Raw genomic sequence first — 17,553 nt, 5'->3', positions numbered from 1 at the left:
GTTCAGGCAGTTAAGGGCTATAGGAGAAAGTTCTCCCTTGCATGAATGTTCATTGATCCCAGGTAGAAATGAGCTTGGAGAAGTTTCTGTTGTGTGTCAGAAAAACTCTCTGCAGTCCAAAGCTGTTGCTGACCCTGCCCAATTGATGAATTCTGATCTTCATTTCCCCTTGGGCACTCGAGGGGGGCAGGTGACAAATGGCAGCTCTGGTCAGTGCTGCTGATTTTCCACACATGGAGCCACTGGCACAGAGCCCTGGCTGTGAGAACACACAGATTTCACATTGCTCCTGAAGTATTTCTTCTCATCCCTCTGCAGAATTAAGAAATTGCTTTTGTAGTTGTCTTTTATTACCTTATATTTCTTCCTGCTCTTCAAATCACTACCTGGACAAACAGGATTATCTGCCATAAATTGCTGTTTAATGTGTAAAATCAGTGACCTTGCCATCCCCCCTCCCTGCTTCAGACCTGCTGCTCATTCAGCACAGTGGGGTGAACACTTTTGTCACACAAAGTGCAGGGTTAGCCCAGGCCAGCTCCTGCTGACTCAGCTGGGATGTTTCCCAGTGCCCATAAATGTTCATACTTTATTTAGAGTGATTAATTTTGGTATTTCAGCCCAGTGCAGCTTTCAATGGCTGCTGTAGGTGTAGGATCCAGGTTAGCTGGAAATTCTGGATTAATGGTGCTGAGGTTCATTAACAAACAGCCCAGGGAGGAGCAGGGTGTGCAGGGCATTGCTCAGAGCTGAACATCTGCACTGAGTTTTCATATTTTATTATATTATATTATAGATCAGACCAGGAAAGTCGTGCATCTTCTCTTTTAGTCTTGCCTAAAAGGGATCCAGTTTGCTTTATTAACAAACCACAGCACACTAAGGGTGAATGATTGGGGGATTTGCTTCAAGAGCAACCTCCTGGCCCAGGCTGAAATGCTGAGGCAGAAAACCCTCCCAGCTCATGGAAAACTGCAGCACTGGAAGGCACCAAAATTGCTTTAAAAATCCCGAAAAAGCAGCATCATGTTATTTTGTGGTTTGGGAGATAATGGAAACCTTGAAGACTGGAAACATTTTTTTAAACAGAAGTTGAAAGTAACAAAGATAGAGATTTGTGCTCTCTTTTACATGCAGAAAATGTCCTTATTGGCAATGTTCTCAACGTGTGTTTTTCAACTTCACATGCAATAAATTTCATGTTAATTAATGACTTCTGTGCTAGTTCTGAAACTGGGAAAGAAGCCTCACATAAATCCTGTATTTTTGAGGAAAAGCCATTTGCAGGGTGGCAGTGATGGAATGTGCAGCCCCAGTTGCTCCCTGCTCTGTCCAGAGTTAAAGTTTTGGAAATCAGTGACTGTCACTGGCTTCTTTCTCAGCCCTGGATTTGTGCAGGGTTCTTCCCACAGGATGTGATTTTGGAAGTATCTGAGTTGCTGGGGCTGTGCCTTAGAGGGGATCAGGTGGTCCCAGGTGTGACTTGAGTTTGCTCTGTGACCTTCTGCACCTTCCAGCAAATAAATAATCAGTAAAGAGCTGGAGCATTCAGTCACTGTCCTCTCTTTCTCTTTGCCTTCTCCAGAAGCTGGAGCTGAGCAATACTTTTTTATTGGGGGGTTTTTTTGTGTTTTTTGGTTGTTTTGTTTTTTGGGGTTTTTTTGTTTTGTTTTTTGTTTGGTTTGGGTTTTTTGTGTGTGTGTGCTGTGGGGTAATAAGGACATGAACCTTTCACCCTTCAGGTTTTTTTTTGTTTTTTTTTTGTTTTTCCCTGTCACAGTTTGAGATAATTATTTATGTTTTGAGAGGATGGCCAGGGATGCCAGGCACAACAAGAGGAGGAGGAGATCTGAAATCTGAGAACTCATAATTAGTTTATATGTTCACCTTTAGTGTTTCAATATCCCAAAATACTCCTTGTCTAAAGGTTCAGGGTTTGTTGTGAAGTTATTCTCTTTATGTGGCGTGTGACAAAATAATTACAAATCACCTAAAGTGTTCTCTGCATTAACTGAAATTAGAAAGGACTTGTGGAGCTGCAGTGAATTAAAGGAGGTTTGTGTTCCCAGCTGGTTGGACTCAATGTGGGTTTTTATCAGCCCTGCCTTAGAGAGCTCTGAATTATCTGAGTTTGGTAGATTTGGCATTCAGAAGCATCCTTAATGCATTCGTTATTTTTTAAAAGTACAGGAATTCTGGAACACTCTTGAGAGGTTCTGAACCTTTAATATGGAATATTAGAGTAGGTAAGAGTGTTATTAATTATTTCTGATCAAAGTGTCAGCACAGCTTTTGTGTGATGTGCCAGTAGAGCAGTACAGGTTAACAGGGAGAGATGTAGTTCACTTTAGAACTGGATTTTTACATGTTCTTTGTTATATATTCCTTTTTCACATCTGCATGCCATAATTCTCTTAGCTTCTTACAAATCTTTATCCATTTTGCACTGATAGAACTTTTCAGCATAAAATGTGGAAGTTTTTTACTTTTTTTCTTGATTAGGTTTCCAATTGCTTGCTCAGTCTTGCTTTTCACTTTTCAGAGCTGAGTCACATTTCTGCTATCTCCACGGGAAATTAAAAGCACTGATTGTCTTTATATTCCTTCATGATTCTTGCAGAAAAGAAATACAAATACCCTTGTTTCATTGTCTTGTAGACTCCAGACAAGCACACATCATTTTTGTATTTTTTTTTTTTGGCCAAGCAATGCTTTATTCTTCAATCAGTGACAGAGTCATTAACACCATGATGTGCATCACTGACAAAAGCTGCCCATAATTGTAAACTGAGGTCTCAGTTGATGGTTTTGAACCTGCTGTGGGATTCTCTCTGAAGTTTGTGTCAAACCCAGCTCAGTTCTGTGCTGCCCATTGAGGGAATTCCCTGGAGAAGCCCCACACCCAGATTTCCTGCAGAGCCTGAGTGCTGGGTGAGCATCCCCCCGTGGGGATTCAGGGTTGGTCTGAGCAGCAGAGCTGGGGATGCTGAACACAGAATTCTCTTGGCTCAGTTCAGGGGTGGATTTGAGGCAGAGATGTGAATTCAGCTTTAAAAACTCTCACTTGTGCACAGGGGTTTGCTTTGTGACACCTCAGTGCCTGAGGCACCAATTCTTACAGAATTCCAGACACAAAAGGAAATGTTCAGCTCTTTAAACTGCAGAACAAACTTTGGAAGAGTGAGGTGTGAATTGGCAAAGCCCTGCAGGTTTCTTTGTGCCTTATCCAATTTCTTTTGGTTTTTCAAGTAGAAGGATGAAATCTAAAATGCTTTTTTTTTTTTTTTTTTTTTTTTTTCCCACTTCTCATTATCACATGTGATCATTGCAGAATTCTAACAGATATCAGCTGATACCAGCTCTGGAGTTTTTCTGAGTAAACTTCAGTGCAAGTAAAATAATGAATATTCAAACCAACCAAAAGATCACAGAACAAAGGAAGAATACTAAAAAAAAAATAGTTTATTTTAGGAAAGGGAGAGGTATATCTTACTGGAATCTGAGCAGGCTTTCATGTGTTAGGTCAGTGTTGGAAGCAGAGAAGAGTGGCATTTCTTGCCCAAGTGATGTAGGTTTTTTTCATAATTAATTAATAGTTCTGTGAGTTTACTTCTCTTCTACAGCTCCACAGGCATTCTGCCTACCTTAGAAGGTCAGATATGAATTTGGTTGGGTTTTTTCATGTTTAAAAACAAAAAACTAACATATCTTTCAGTACTTGTCTTGGGATTTATCTTGATATTCTCTGCAGAAGAAAAGAAAGAAATGCTGAAACCAGCAGAACCATTGCAATAATGATTTATCTAAGAAAAGAATAGAATTTGTGTTTTGCAGTCCCCCAGAGGAGCACATAGAAGAAAAAAGATCTTAAAGAAAAGAAAAATGTTTTGATTTTTTTGCAGTTTTTGATGTGGTGGTTTCTTTAACGTGTTCAATTCAATTTAGACATCACGATCTTCAAAGAAGGTTCATAATTTTGGGAAGAGATCCAACTCCATAAAGAGAAATCCTAATGCACCCGTGGTCAGACGAGGCTGGCTCTACAAACAGGTACTCAGCCCCTCCTCAGCCCCTCCTTTCTTTCTTTTCCTCTTCTATAAAACACAGTGACAGCAATAGCAGAATGAAACTAGAAACTGTGGGCTTCAATTCATTAATCCTTGCTGGGTGTCAGTCTGACACAAATAAGGACACCATACAACAATGTTGATTAATTAAATTAGAAATTTAATTTCAGGTATGTTGAGGTGATGGGACGAGGGTGTATGACCCAGAATATTGGGGTTTTGCAAGTTTCTTTTGTTAGATTATATATATTTTTCTTTTTTTCTAAAAGTAATATTTTCAATTCTGAAATTGTAAATGAAGCAATTTCTTGATAAATTTCATACAGATATGTCTATTCAGAGATGATCAGCAGAGATTATTTTAGGTTTTCCCATGGAGTGTAAAATAATGTCAAGTATGTGCTCTTTATTTTGGGACAATGTTCTAGCCTGCTGTAGATTTGCTACTCTGCAATACCAGGCTACACTTGCACTTCATTGATTTACAGGAATTCAGAGTGCAGTAGCTTAATTAAAAAAAAAAAAAAAATGAACAAGACCCATTATGCCATATTAAGAATCTGTTTTTAAAATCTACCAAGAACCCTTAAGAACTCATCATTTAAACTGAGCTGAGACAAATGTGTGTGATTTGGATTTACATTGTCATTTACTGTGCCCACTCACATGGACTGGAGTGACCTGCCTGCATTTCTGGGGGCTGGTGATGAGTCAGGTTTTAAAAACGACTCAGAAAATAAAATCTGGAAGTGTCTGTTGAGGGGAAGCTTTGCCCAGCTTTAGACAATCCTTTGGCTTCTGCTCCTGTCCAGTGCTCAGAGGGGGAAATTGTCACAAAGGTGATTTTGTTGCTCTGTTGTGGGGCACAGAGTGACAGAGTTCTCTTGGTTGGAGTGATAATGTAGCACAAGCTCCAGCAGGGACACAGGGTGGTGGCACAGGATGGTGACACAGAATGGTGGCACAGAGTGATGGCACAGAATGGTCACAGGATGATGGCACAGAGTGATGACATGGGATGATGGCACAGAATGGTGGCACAGATGGTGGCACAGATGGCACAGAATCATGGTATGGAATGGTGAGACACTGTGGAGACACAGTGATGGCAGAGAATGGTGACACAGTGGTGGCACAGTGGTGGCACAGTGGTGGCAGTGGTGACACAGTGGTGACACAGTCATGGTGTGAATGGTGACAGAATGGTGACAGAATGGTGACACAGTGGTGACACAGTGGTGACACAGTGGTGGCAGTGGTGACACAGTGGTGACACAGTCATGGTGTGAATGGTGACAGAATGGTGGCACAGTGGTGACACAGTGGTGGCACACAATCATGGTGTGAATGGTGACAGAATGGTGACACAGTGGTGGCAGTGGTGACACGGTGGTGGCACACAATCATGGTGTGAATGGTGACAGAATGATGGCACAGTGGTGACACAGTGGTGACACAGTGGTGGCACACAATCATGGTGTGAATGGTGACAGAATGGTGACACAGTGGTGGCACAGTCACGGTGTGAATGGTGACACGGGGTCATTCCTGTCCACTCTGATCATTTCCCTGCTGCTGTGGCCCTGGAGCCCCGGGGTGACAGCTGGAGCCCCTGGGTGACAGCTGGAGCCCCCCTGGGTGACAGCTGGAGCCCCCCTGGGTGACAGCACACCATGTGCAGTGTCAGGCTCTCCTCTCCCCTCACTGGGTGAGCTGTGCTGAGCTCTGTGCCTGTGTGCTCATCATTTTGGGACTTGTCAAATTGATTAATTGTTTGGAGTTGTTAATTGATTCATTGCTCCCTGGGGCACACAATGGCCACTGGCCACCACTCCTGGCACTTCAGCCACTCCTTGATCCACCTGAGTGCTGCCCATGGTTTATGTGGCAGACAGTTCAAATGCTGTGATGTTTGCCTGGTGTTTGTAAGAAAGGGGCTGCTGAGTATTTCCATGTTGTAGTTTTTGGGAGCCAGTTCAGTCAGGAGTTTTATCAGCAGGTAGGATCTTCAGAAATGTGCAATGAAAGCTTGTGCAGGATTCTTTCTCATAGTAAAATAAAATAACCTCTGTGGAATCACAGAGACTGGCAATTTTTGTTTAATTCAGGCTGTGCTGTCTCAATAGATGTAATGATATTCTTCTGCTAAATTTAAGTCCTGAGCCTGAGTTCCTTTCTTGGAAAATATTTACCATGAACATGCTTTTTCTGAATAATGTTTCCTAGCTAATGCTTGGTTTATCCTTTCTTCTTCTTTCAGCTCATTTTCCCTACCCCAGAAAGAACAGAGCTTGAAATACGAGGCTAAAAATTATCCTGATTTTTTCTTGGGCTGGGGAAGTACCCCAGAAACAAACCCACCCCACAGTTTTTCATTACAGAATCCTTCTGCTTCATTGTCACAAAACCTATTTACTACGGGAATATTGCTAATTCACACATAGTTCTCTTCTTGGAACAGATTAACATATTTATGAAATCTGATTCTGCCAGGAGGTGTGTGCTGCAGTGCTCTGGATTATTTACACTGCAGTAGTGGTGGCAGCCTTTCATTCTGATTTGTGTGGTGTAAATTGGTTATAAGCATAAAAGAAAATTAAATTGCTGTAGGAATAAATTCTATTTGGGAAAGAAATTTGCTCTAGATGTATGAGTGGTAGTGGAAGACAAAGTTCAACAGAGAGTTTCTTCAGAAAACAAAGGAGGATGTACCTGAAGTGTTACCTTGCTCTTTGGGAGAAAAAAGCTTCGTGTTTGGTTATTTTTAATTAGTTAAACTGTGGGTTGTAATGTCTGGCATGCCTGGAGGAAAGGAGGCTCAGAGAAGCCTCCCTGCTGTGCACAGCCCAGTGCAGTGGGGCTGCTCTCTTCTCCAGGAACCAGTGACAGGAGCAGAGCAAAGAGCCCCAACTTTTGGGTTGGGTATTGGGGAATCTCTTCTGGGGTCAGTGAGGCCCTGCAGGGGCAGTGCCCATCCCTGGAGGGGCAGTGAGGCCCTGGAGGGGCAGTGCCCGGCCCTGGAGGGGCAGTGAGGCCCAGGAGGGGCAGTGAGCTGTGCCCATCCCTGGAGGAGCAGTGAGGCCCTGGAGGGGCAGTGAGGCCCTGCAGGGGCAGTGAGCTGTGCCCATCCCTGGAGGGGCAGTGAGCTGTGCCCATCCCTGCAGTGAGCTGTGCCTATCCCTGGAGGGGCAATGAGCTGTGCCCATCCCTGGAGGAGCAGTGAGGCCCTGGAGGGGCAGTGAGCTGTGCCCAGCCCTGCAGGGGCAGTGCCCGGCCCTGGAGGGTCAGTGAGCTGTGCCCAGCCCTGGAGGGGCAGTGAGCCGTGCCCAGCCCTGCAGGGGCAGTGAGGCCCTGGAGGGGCACTGAGGCCCTGGAGGGGCAGTGAGGCCCTGGAGGGGCAGTGCCCGGCCCTGGAGGGGCAGTGATCTGTGCCCATCCCTGCAGGGGCAGTGCCCGGCCCTGGAGGGGCAGTGAGCCGTGCCCAGCCCTGGAGGGGCAGTGAGGCCCTGCAGGGGCAGTGAGCCGTGCCCAGCTGGCACCAGGGGCACGGTGCAGTGCTGGGGGGCTCAGGGGCTGCAGGCTTTGTCCAGCACACACAGTTGTGGCGTTCTGTGCTGGCTGAAGGCAGCTCAGAGCCCTGGGGCAGGCAGGGCAGGGCAGGGCAGGGCAGGGCAGGGAGCCCTGGGCACTGCCAGCCCAGCCAGGCCCCTCTGCTGCCCAGCCTGAGCTCTCTCCTCACCCTGGCATCCCTGCAGGACAGCACTGGCATGAAGCTGTGGAAGAAGAGGTGGTTTGTGCTCTCAGACCTGTGTCTCTTCTACTACAGAGGTAAGTTCAGCTCCTGGGGCTTCCTTTGCTAACTCTGCTGGGAGCAGATAAATCCTGACACACCACTCAGATGTAAGAAATAAGCTGCTACTTAATTGAAAGGATTAAAATACTTGTATAGCTGTCAATAACCAGGCCTGCTACTCTTACCTTTTTTTTTTTTTTTTTTTTCTTAATTACCAGTTCCACATAATTGCTTCCTGCCTGCCAGGCTGTGCTCCAAGGGCAAACCCATTCACAGCCACCTCTGTTACTGAATTCTGGGTTGTAGTTTTCTCACAGCTGAGTATGTCAGGTTAAATCTGATTTTTCTGTGAATTAAGCAGCTGAAATGGGGATAGAGAAGGGATATAGTGCAGGGGAGCTGAAACTCAGCCTTTAGAATGATAAAGGGGTATATGTGCCTGTGGGAACTCTAATCAGTGTTCATGAATACTTATAAAATGAAACGTTGTTCAGTTCCATGTGAGAAGAAGTCTCTGCTGCATTTGGAACAAAAGAATCTGTTAGCAGCTCATGTAGCTGGATCAGACTTATTTTACAAGTTAAAAATCAGCTGCTTCTCATTGTGGTCTGGAGCTGGGTTTGTTCAGTGATCCTTCAGCACTGCAGATCAGGAGCTGGAGATGTCCTGAGGAGAAAACCCAGCACAGACAACGCTGGAATGAAGAGTCCACAGCATCCACAGGAGGCTGAGAGGAGGAGGAGGAGGAGGCTGGAGCAGCCTGGCAGAGCAGGGCAGTGCAGCCAGAGCCAGCTGCAGCCTCCAGGGGATGAAGGGCAGCCAAGGATTCCAGTGTGGGCTGGAAATTTGGGATTGTACAAGTGGTGCTGATGCTGAAAGCAGAGAAGGGTGAATTTAAATGGTGATTTCTGAAAGTGCACCACGGATCCAGTCAAAGACAAATCAGGGCTGAAACATAAAAGCTCTGTTTGCAACTGGTTTAGTTAACAAATGCTGAATTATTCAAATATGATCATTAGGCTTTGTTTCTCCAGCCCAAGTGGTACACAGAGTTGGATAAACCCCTGCTGAGTCAAAATCAGGCTAAAATTCCATTTGTGAAGGCATCAGCTGACTGCTGCAGTTACACTGGGGTCACCTAAGTGGTCATTACATATCTGTGCTTTTTGCAGGTTCATTTTAAACACATCTTCAGGCCCCTTCTTCAAAAAGCTGAAATGCAAGTGCTACATTATAGCTGCTTTAAGAAGAGATTAAATTGAATTTAAGCACTGCACAGGAAGTTTGTCAGAATAAAACAAAAGCAATAAGCAAAACTGACAAGGAATATAATAAATATAAACAGCTCTATAATCTTACCTTTTATTTTCTACATGTTATTCAGCCCAGCAATCTGAAATACAAGCAGAATAATCTAAATTGTTTGCATGATAAATGTATCTTTTAGCTACCACTCACTGGAAAGTAGTTAAAACTATTAAACTGGAATTAAATATGTGCAGTGATAGCCCAAAGTGTATTAGAAGTGTCTGCTAAAATATAAAAAGCTTTTCCTCTAAACCCTTTTATGTTTCTGTTAATTCTGGCTCAGATATTGAAAAAAATAGGAAAGGGAGGGTCATGCACTTATCCCAGAGCAAAGCACAGGCTGTGCTTGTGGTTGTTGAGTTTCTTTGGTTTTGTTGCTAAATCTCACTAAACTTCCAGAATTGTGTTACAATGTTAGCAGCTGAAATACAATTTCTAGATGAAAAGAAAATCCTGTCAGAGCATTTTCTCACAGCTTAGAGAACACTTCTCTGTTCCCCCCAGGGCATGGAGGACTCTCCACTTTCAGGGTTGTTGTTGTTGGCACAAATAAAAGTTCTTGGGACTGGACAGCAGATCTGCTTTTTTTTTTTTTTTGTGTGCTCTTCCCACACAGCACACAAGTGAAGATGGAAATGGGGCAGATAAAAGCAGGAGTGATTGGAAACAGATTTTTGAAAATGTGGAGCTGGAATGTAGCAGTGTGTCTCCAACAAAAACCAAAGTGCTCCACACATGAGCTGAGCAGTGGAACACAAATGTTTGATGCTCTGGTGTGGCACTGCTGGGGGATTTATACTCAGTCACTACTCAAAATACAACCTAGGAAAAGAGAACAGACAAAAATCCAAATAAAGTGAGCCCCAATATTTGCCATGGCTTTGGGGACAGGGCACGTTCCTGTGTGTGGCAAGTTTGAAGGGAGGGTGGGATGGTTTCAGTCATTTTTAAAGGCATTTTTCAGTTCCTGGAAGTAAATCACTCCATTTCTTCTCTGCCTTCTAATCAGAATAAATTTATGCTCAGCTCTGCAATTAAACAACTGTCCCAGTAAGGATAATTTTTATATCTAACCTGATATGGGATGCTGAAATGGCTGAGCACAGCTTTCCCCATATAAATAACTTAAATGAAGGTTCTGGCTTTTTAAAGTCTAGGGAGTACATGAGAACCTGGAAAAGATTTCTAATTTCACAGATAAACAATAATCCTGCCGTGCTGTCTAAGTGTATTTTAATTGTACCAGTGTTAACTTTTCATTGAAATTTGGCAATAGCTGTTTTCATCTTAATTTCATAGATACAATTATTTCTTGTGTGTAGAGAATTATTATGGGGAAAGTCTGAAATACTGATTGTGAATAGAAGTTCTGTGCATGAAATGCAATTAAGACCGACTTTATGAATTGCATCCAATTATTCCTTTATTAAATTATAATTGGATTTAAAAGCTGGTTGTGGCTTTCAGTTAAAATGTCAATTTTTTATTATGATCAGTTGATCTAAAATTCTGTGTAAAACAAAGTTCAGGGAAAAGGGTGTTTGTTTTGTGGGAGAGGATTTTTTTTTTTTTTTACAAATTATCTGAAACGTATGAATTCTTAGTAACGGGATGTAATTGAGTGTAAACTCTTTGTGGGAATTAAAACCATAATTCATAATTAATATGGGGATTATGTAGCATAATATGCCAGGGATCAGCAGAAGAAAGTGCATCTTTTCAGCAGTGCTAAGCAGTGTTTTAAGCTGCTGTTTCAAAGTTGAACCCGGTGTTTTGAGTGCAGTTGTGGCCGTTGTTGGTGGGTGGATTGTGTCATTGCTGTCCATTGTCCCCTGGGTGTCCCCTGTGCTGTGAGCTCAGCCTGTGCCAGTGCTGCTGGGGCTGCTCTCTAACCCAAATGTGCTTTCCCAGACGAGAAGGAAGAAGGAATTTTGGGGAGCATCCTCCTGCCCAGCTTCCAGATCTCGGTGCTGTGTGCTGAGGATCACATCAACCGAAAATTCGCCTTCAAGGTGAGAGATCACCTTTGGTCCTGGGTGTGCAGCTCTCACAGCCCCTCTCTGCACTTCCCACCTGAAAAACCACTGGCAAACAGCTGCTGAGGATGATTCTCACATTCTAGAGCAGCAAAAGCTTCAGGTACTTAGCCTGATGTAAATATAAACAATTACCAGAGTGGGGAAATGGATGGATGTCACTTAGTGGGAGTGTTTTCTCACCAGCATCTGCAGCTGAATTTATCCCAATAATGAAAGTTCATTAGTTATTTAGGTACAAAGTACCTTTACACATAAATAATAATAATAGTTTCTTATCATTTAAATCACCATATTACATTAATCAGTCTTAGGAGTGCTTCGTGGCAATCTTAAATCATGATGTAAATTACTTTACTAAGCATTTTGTTCTGACTTTTTTTTTTATTGTTGTTTTATGAGCTCCTTTTGGCACTTTGTTTGGTCTCCTAACCAAGACATCATTTATTTACTGTGGTAAGTACAAATTAAAACTTACTATATCAGACTGCCAAAATCTATGCTAAAATCTCATTTATTAAGAATTATATTAATCGACATTAATGAATTCTCAATATAATTTTTAGTAGATTGAAAAGAAATTTAAGGGCTTTTTGTTTAATGTTTTAATGAAGAAGCAGCTATTGAAGATTACAGGCAATATTTTGAAAATATGAATGCTGTGACCAAGAAACACTGGTGGTGTTCCTTTGACTTTTTTTTTTTCTGATCATATCATTTGCAGCAATCTTATTAGAGAAAGCACGAGAGTGAATATGCAGTAACAATACTTGCCTCTCTTCTTTTACAGAATCTTACATTTTTATTGCAATGACCATGTCATTTCCAATCAGGCAGCTCATCCAAACATGAGGACCTATTATTTCTGCACAGATACAGGGAAGGAAATGGAGTTGTGGATGAAAGCCATGATAGATGCAGCACTTGTGCAAACAGAGCCTGTGAAAAGGTAGTGTGGATTCACAAAACAGGGGACAGGGTGTTGCTTTTTCTTGTTTGGTTTGATTTGTTTAATGCCAGGCTGGCCCTTAGAGCACAATGTAAATTGGCTGAAATGTTTTCTCCTGACACTGAACACCCCTTACTGACTGAGCAGTGTTGGATAAAAACTTTGAAGCAGCCAAAATCATCGAAGTTCTGTTCTGAATGTTGATTGTCAGGAGGTGGAAGGGGAGGAAATGCAGTGCCATGGGCAGGCACGTTTGACCCCCTGGCTGAAGCTGCTGGAAGCCTTTGGCTCAAAGCTCTCATCATCCTCCAATTCCCAGCTGGAGTTTCTGCCTAAATCAACCACTTGGACCTGTGGGCAACCTGTGGGGAGCCATTCCTGTTCATCATTCAGCTGTCATCAGGTTGATGCTTACCTCATCTGGAGCCTGCTCTTCCTTGTGCCCCCTGTCCTTAAAATTCAAAATCAAATTATCACTGGGAGTTTTGTGTTCTCAGAGGCTGAGCCCTGCCTGCTGCTGTCTCTGCACTGAGAGTCATTTTCTCTCAGTGTGGTCCCCTGGGTCAGCTCCATGGCATCTCTCATGGAAACCTCATCAATTGGAAGTTGAAAAGCTCCTCGTTATTGACAGCACAGAAGTTCTTGCTGATGGCTGCTGTCACTTGATCTGTTTTCCACTCTGTTAGTTCCTGCTGCCCTGGAGCTAAATAAAGTCAGCAGTGCTGAGAAATTCTGAGCTTAAAAAAGTAATAAAAAAAAAAAATCTCATGGACACAGGTACCAGAGAAGTTTAGTAGTGAAAAAACTTTATCTGAAAAATTGAGTTTGTATTGCAGATACAATGGTATTTTACATATGGAGAAATTATGAAACCAAATCAAACCCACTTGACTTTGAACAAAAATCACACATCAATTATATAAACACATTGTGGAGGAACAAAACTGAAGGGAGGTCATTCTCAATCTTTTTCTGAAGGAGTGAAATGACCTTCATTTGCTATTTCAATACTGTGAATATCTGCCTGCATGTCACAGCAGCCAAACAACTGCCAGAAAAATCAACTTCTGTAACAGCATCTTGTTCTTTTAATTCAGGCAAGAAAGCTCAGAATGAGACAGGAGTAGCTGGGACCTCTTTGAAGACTTTGTTGGTAGCCTTGAAATAATTACTGCAGTGAAAACAGATTTCAGGAGCAAGTCTCAAAGAATTCCATATCTGTTAGCTATAATGAGGAAGAAAACCCTAAGACATCTGTTTTCTAAATAATCCATCTTTTGGCTGTTAAGTTCTTAAAATGAAACATAGCAGGATATGATCTTATGCAGAAGAAATACTGTTTCTTGCCTGTAAAAATCTGTTAAGTATTAAGTCTCTTATTACCTCATCTCTAAGTAACCCAAAGTTTGGCATAAATGGTTTTTGGTTTAGTCAGATTTGGCAAATTGGAGTTCTGTTTTTCTGGAGGTTCTGACATTGCACTGAATACAGTTTTCTAACAGGCCAGATACTTGGAATACAATAAATAAGTAATTAAGAACTTGCTTCCTTAAATGTCAAATTACGTTGGGCCACTTTTAATTGCCTGTTAATATAAAATGCCCAATGATAAATCCAAAGTTTTTTACTCTGTAGTATAATTAAGTGTAATTCTTTAAACCTAGAAATTAAGATACTTTGATGTTTATGCTACTCTGGAAATCAGATCCAACAGTCTGTTAAACCAAATCTTTTCAATCATTTTAGCACATTTTTCCTGTCTGTTTTTCTGGAGATGTGAGTTCCTTGCAGAGGATAAAGATAAAAGGAATATTTTAGGCATTAAGTTGGTGGGAGGGAAGGGGTGTTGCCAAGTTTTTTATAAACAACTCCTCTGCTCGCTCTTTCCACCCATAAACCACAAATGAGATACTGAAGTGAGAAAGTAAAAATTTACCTGTTTCTCTTAGAACTGATTTCTATTTAACCAGCAGAAATCTTCCCTTCTGATGTTTGGCTGCAGGGAAGAACAAACAGTATTTGGCCCTATTGACTTAATTGTAATTATCCCTTTCTAAACAGTTTCCATTTTACCTAGACAGTACATTCAAGTTTAATAATGTACTGAGAGACCTATTAAAATAATTAAACCAAATTCTTCAGTAAGTGGGGAAGCTGTTGAAGCTTCTGACTCAAACCATGATCTCCAGCAGCCTCTCTGGGTGCTTGCCTGTGTTTGTAGGTGGCAGTGTCCACCAAGACACGGATTGAGTGTTTCACCCTAAATGCAGTTCACCCTAATTCTTGTGTCCTTTCTCTGGCAGCCTGTGTGCTGCAGCCTTTGTTTCTCCTCAGTGATGCAGCATGCACTAAGTGAAAATTGCTTTTTTTTTTCCCTCCTTGTGTGGTTATTTTGTGTGAGCAGCCTAAGCCAGGCTGCCAGAAAAGCACTTGTTAGCACAGAGACATCCCAGGGGGGCTGCTGGTGTCAGTGTGCCTGGGAAAGATGGCTCTGCCTTCTCAAATGCCTTTTTCTTTATTAGGTCAGTCCTCCTGTCCACCTGATCATTAATCACATTCTCCCCCTCTCCAGCCCTGTCTGAATTATTTCTTTATATAAACCAGCATAAAATAATACTTTTCCTGTGCTGCATGTGGCACATAAGATTGCTTTTGGGTTGCAGCAATCCCTAAATTGCATTCAGCACGTGCTGAAAGCCCCATGTTCAATGTCACCCCCTTGTCCCTGCCAGCCTTGTTGAGGATTGCTGTGGGAGTTAGCCATAAATATGGAGCCAAAGGGACATGGGGGCTGATGGTCCTGACTTTTGTTCCTGCTGGCTTTTTCCCATATGGATCCTCCACTGTGGAAGAGGTCCCTGGCTCACACAGAGCTGCTTTTTGGGTTCACAGCCCAGGAGAGCCCAGCAGAGGGTTTGGGTGTCACCCTTCAGCCTCTGCACGTCCCAGACACTGGAAAATGGGAATTCTGTCACCTGGCAATGAGTGATGGAGGCTACCTGGAAAAACAATCCTGTCATTTGGGGAGGTGCTGGTTTTTAATGAAAGCACAGTGGAGAGTGTGAATTGATCACAGTGCCACATCCATGGTCAGTGTCCCTCCCCACCCTGGATTTGGCACCTTTTCTCTAAAGCCACCTGAGAAAGAATTATTTAAAGTTTTATGTTATATAATGAGGGATAAAGGGGGAGTGGTGCTATTGAGACTTTATATTCATTTGTAAACTCCAGAGTGCTGGCTGCAAACTGAAATCTTAACATCCTTTCTTTACTTGAGAATTGTGGGAAATGGAGTTTTTCATTCACATTCCTGGTGGGAATTTCCTGTGGTTTCTGGTAGAAGACTGGGTAGTAGAGTTTGGAGATGGGAGTGAGGAGGTCATCCTTGTTTTTTTTCTTTTTTTCCCCCATAACCTTGAGAAGGAGCCAGGGCACAAATGTTTGGTCTTGGGAACAATTTAAGGTCTTAGGAGGGAAATAAATGGCTTTTTTCATGATGGGGTAAGAAATAATGCTTACAGCTGGCAGATTGTGTGTGTGATGGCCTTTTATAGACACTTGAGGACTGGACACAGTTAGAAAGATGAATAATGCATTTGCAAAAAAATAAAAATGCTAAACAGGACGAAAAGTTAATTCAACATCATCTTAAAATAAAATGTTGTTCTTGGTTTGGTTTTATACAGAGATGTAATCTTAAGGAATTATATTTCTTCTCTTCTTTCCTCCCATACCAAAAATTGTGGAGCAAAACATTTTAAAGTGATGGGTTGTTATTTTTCCTGGTGAACTAAAGCCAAAAGTCACTTTCTGAGCTGGAACTGAAGTTCAGGTCGTCCCAGTATGGTAAAAGTTAGAGGCTCTTGACATTTTGAAATGTTAAAAAGAAGCTCACTAATAGAACTGCACACACTGAGTGCTTGTGTAAATGCTGGAAAGCATTCCAAAAATCTCATTATTTCTGTGGTACAGTTCCTAAAGGCAGCAGCTATTTCTCCCTTAAAATTACAAAAGCCCCAGTCCTTTTCCAGCAAATGTGTGCTCACCTACCAGAGAATCCTGACTGATACCAATGGCCATGAAAAGTCATTTGCTGTCTTTACAGGAGCTCATTATATGCTAAATTCAGCACTATTGTGAATCACAAGCTGACTCTGAAAATCTCTTGAATTTCAGGCTGTTGACATTTGGAAGCTGTAGCTCTTGGAGAGCCACTGAATATTTTTACCCTGTGAATATTCAGCCCTCCAGGAGCTGAACATCCACTTTTATTCAGACTCTGGCTTTATTTCCTGTTGCATACATTTTAATTGACTGCTAAATTAAAAAAAAACAAACCTCATCATTGTTTTTAAAACGAGGAAAGTGTAGAAGAAAACAATATTCACACTTGGCCAACCAGAAAAACCCCAAATCCACCAACCACAAAACGAACCAATCAAGCACTACTGCCAGTCCCCTAAAATAATTAAAAACAAAAGAAAAAGAACACCAAAACAACAACAACAAAACTCCCAAACCTGCCCTGGATTATTGTGAAAATGTCTTGATTTTTTTCTCTCAAAAGTCACGGTATTGTTGAAAAATATATGGACAGGGGTTCACAGAAATAACTCCTAATTTTTTGTTACTATTTGTATTTAGTTACTATTTGTAAGTTTTTTGGCATTTTACAGCTTTGTCATGTGTTCCCTTCCAGGATAGAGAAGTTCCCTGTTGAAAATACATCCCCTCGAGAGGCAAATAATATTTCAAACCATCGGGTGCTGATTAAACCAGAGGCACAAAACAACCAGAAGAACAAAGAAACGAACAAAAACGAGGAGAAGAAAGCTCTGGAAGCTGAAAAATACGGATTCCAGAAAGTGGGGCAGGACAGACCCTTAACAAAAATTAACAGTGTGAAGCTGCAGCCTTTGGGGTCCGAGTACAGGACTTTGCCCATCAGCACCATCCCAGGAGGGCCCCTGAGAGCTGTCCCTGTGAACGGGGCTGAGAAGAAGGCGCTGGATGCTGGGGATGGAGCTGTGCCCCAGGGCATGGACAGGGTGGTGCAGAGAACCAGCTCCATGCTGCAGCTCGAACAGTGGATCAGGACACAGAGGGGCAAGGGGCAGGACGAGGAAAGCAGAGGGTAAGTGCTGGCTTTTTTAATTTTTTTGGAAAAAAAATTCAATTTTTTTTTTTTTTTTTTTTTAAATTGAGACACAGCCCTGCTCAGGATTATTTGCCGTGGAAAGGGCTTTTAACCCTTTAAATGCAGCAGAAATAAGATGCACAGCTCCATGGCCGTCTGTCATGATAGAAAGAGCCAAGTTTATTCACAAACACACTTGGTTTTATAGCAGGACTGCAACTCCCAGAGCAGAGAAAAGGAGATTGGTTCAGAGAGAAGACACC

The 17,553-nt window shown here is 42.3% G+C and overlaps 1 protein-coding gene across 16 annotated transcripts in view; it reads left to right on the top strand.

Annotated features, from left to right (window-relative positions):
• Positions 1-17,553, top strand: part of PLEKHA5 (pleckstrin homology domain containing A5) — a 155,485-nt gene that overhangs the window by 91,542 nt on the left and 46,390 nt on the right. For 15 of the 16 annotated variants that reach the window (XM_088164521.1, XM_088164517.1, XM_088164520.1 and 12 more), the window contains 5 exons: positions 3,946-4,050; positions 7,823-7,895; positions 11,080-11,180; positions 12,038-12,153; positions 16,853-17,287. In XM_088164521.1, the coding sequence (XP_088020647.1) occupies positions 3,946-4,050; positions 7,823-7,895; positions 11,080-11,180; positions 12,038-12,153; positions 16,853-17,287 (830 nt within the window). Of the gene's footprint in view, positions 1-3,945; positions 4,051-7,822; positions 7,896-11,079; positions 11,181-12,037; positions 12,154-16,852; positions 17,288-17,553 lie in introns of those variants that run through there. The other variant, XM_088164522.1, reaches the window with a different exon arrangement.

The sequence above is a fragment of the Sturnus vulgaris genome, chromosome 5 (genome assembly GCF_052056855.1).
Source record: "Sturnus vulgaris isolate bStuVul1 chromosome 5, bStuVul1.hap1, whole genome shotgun sequence".
In the NCBI taxonomy this organism is placed as follows: Eukaryota; Metazoa; Chordata; class Aves; order Passeriformes; family Sturnidae; genus Sturnus; species Sturnus vulgaris.
This window is presented reverse-complemented; position numbering and strand designations above follow the sequence as displayed.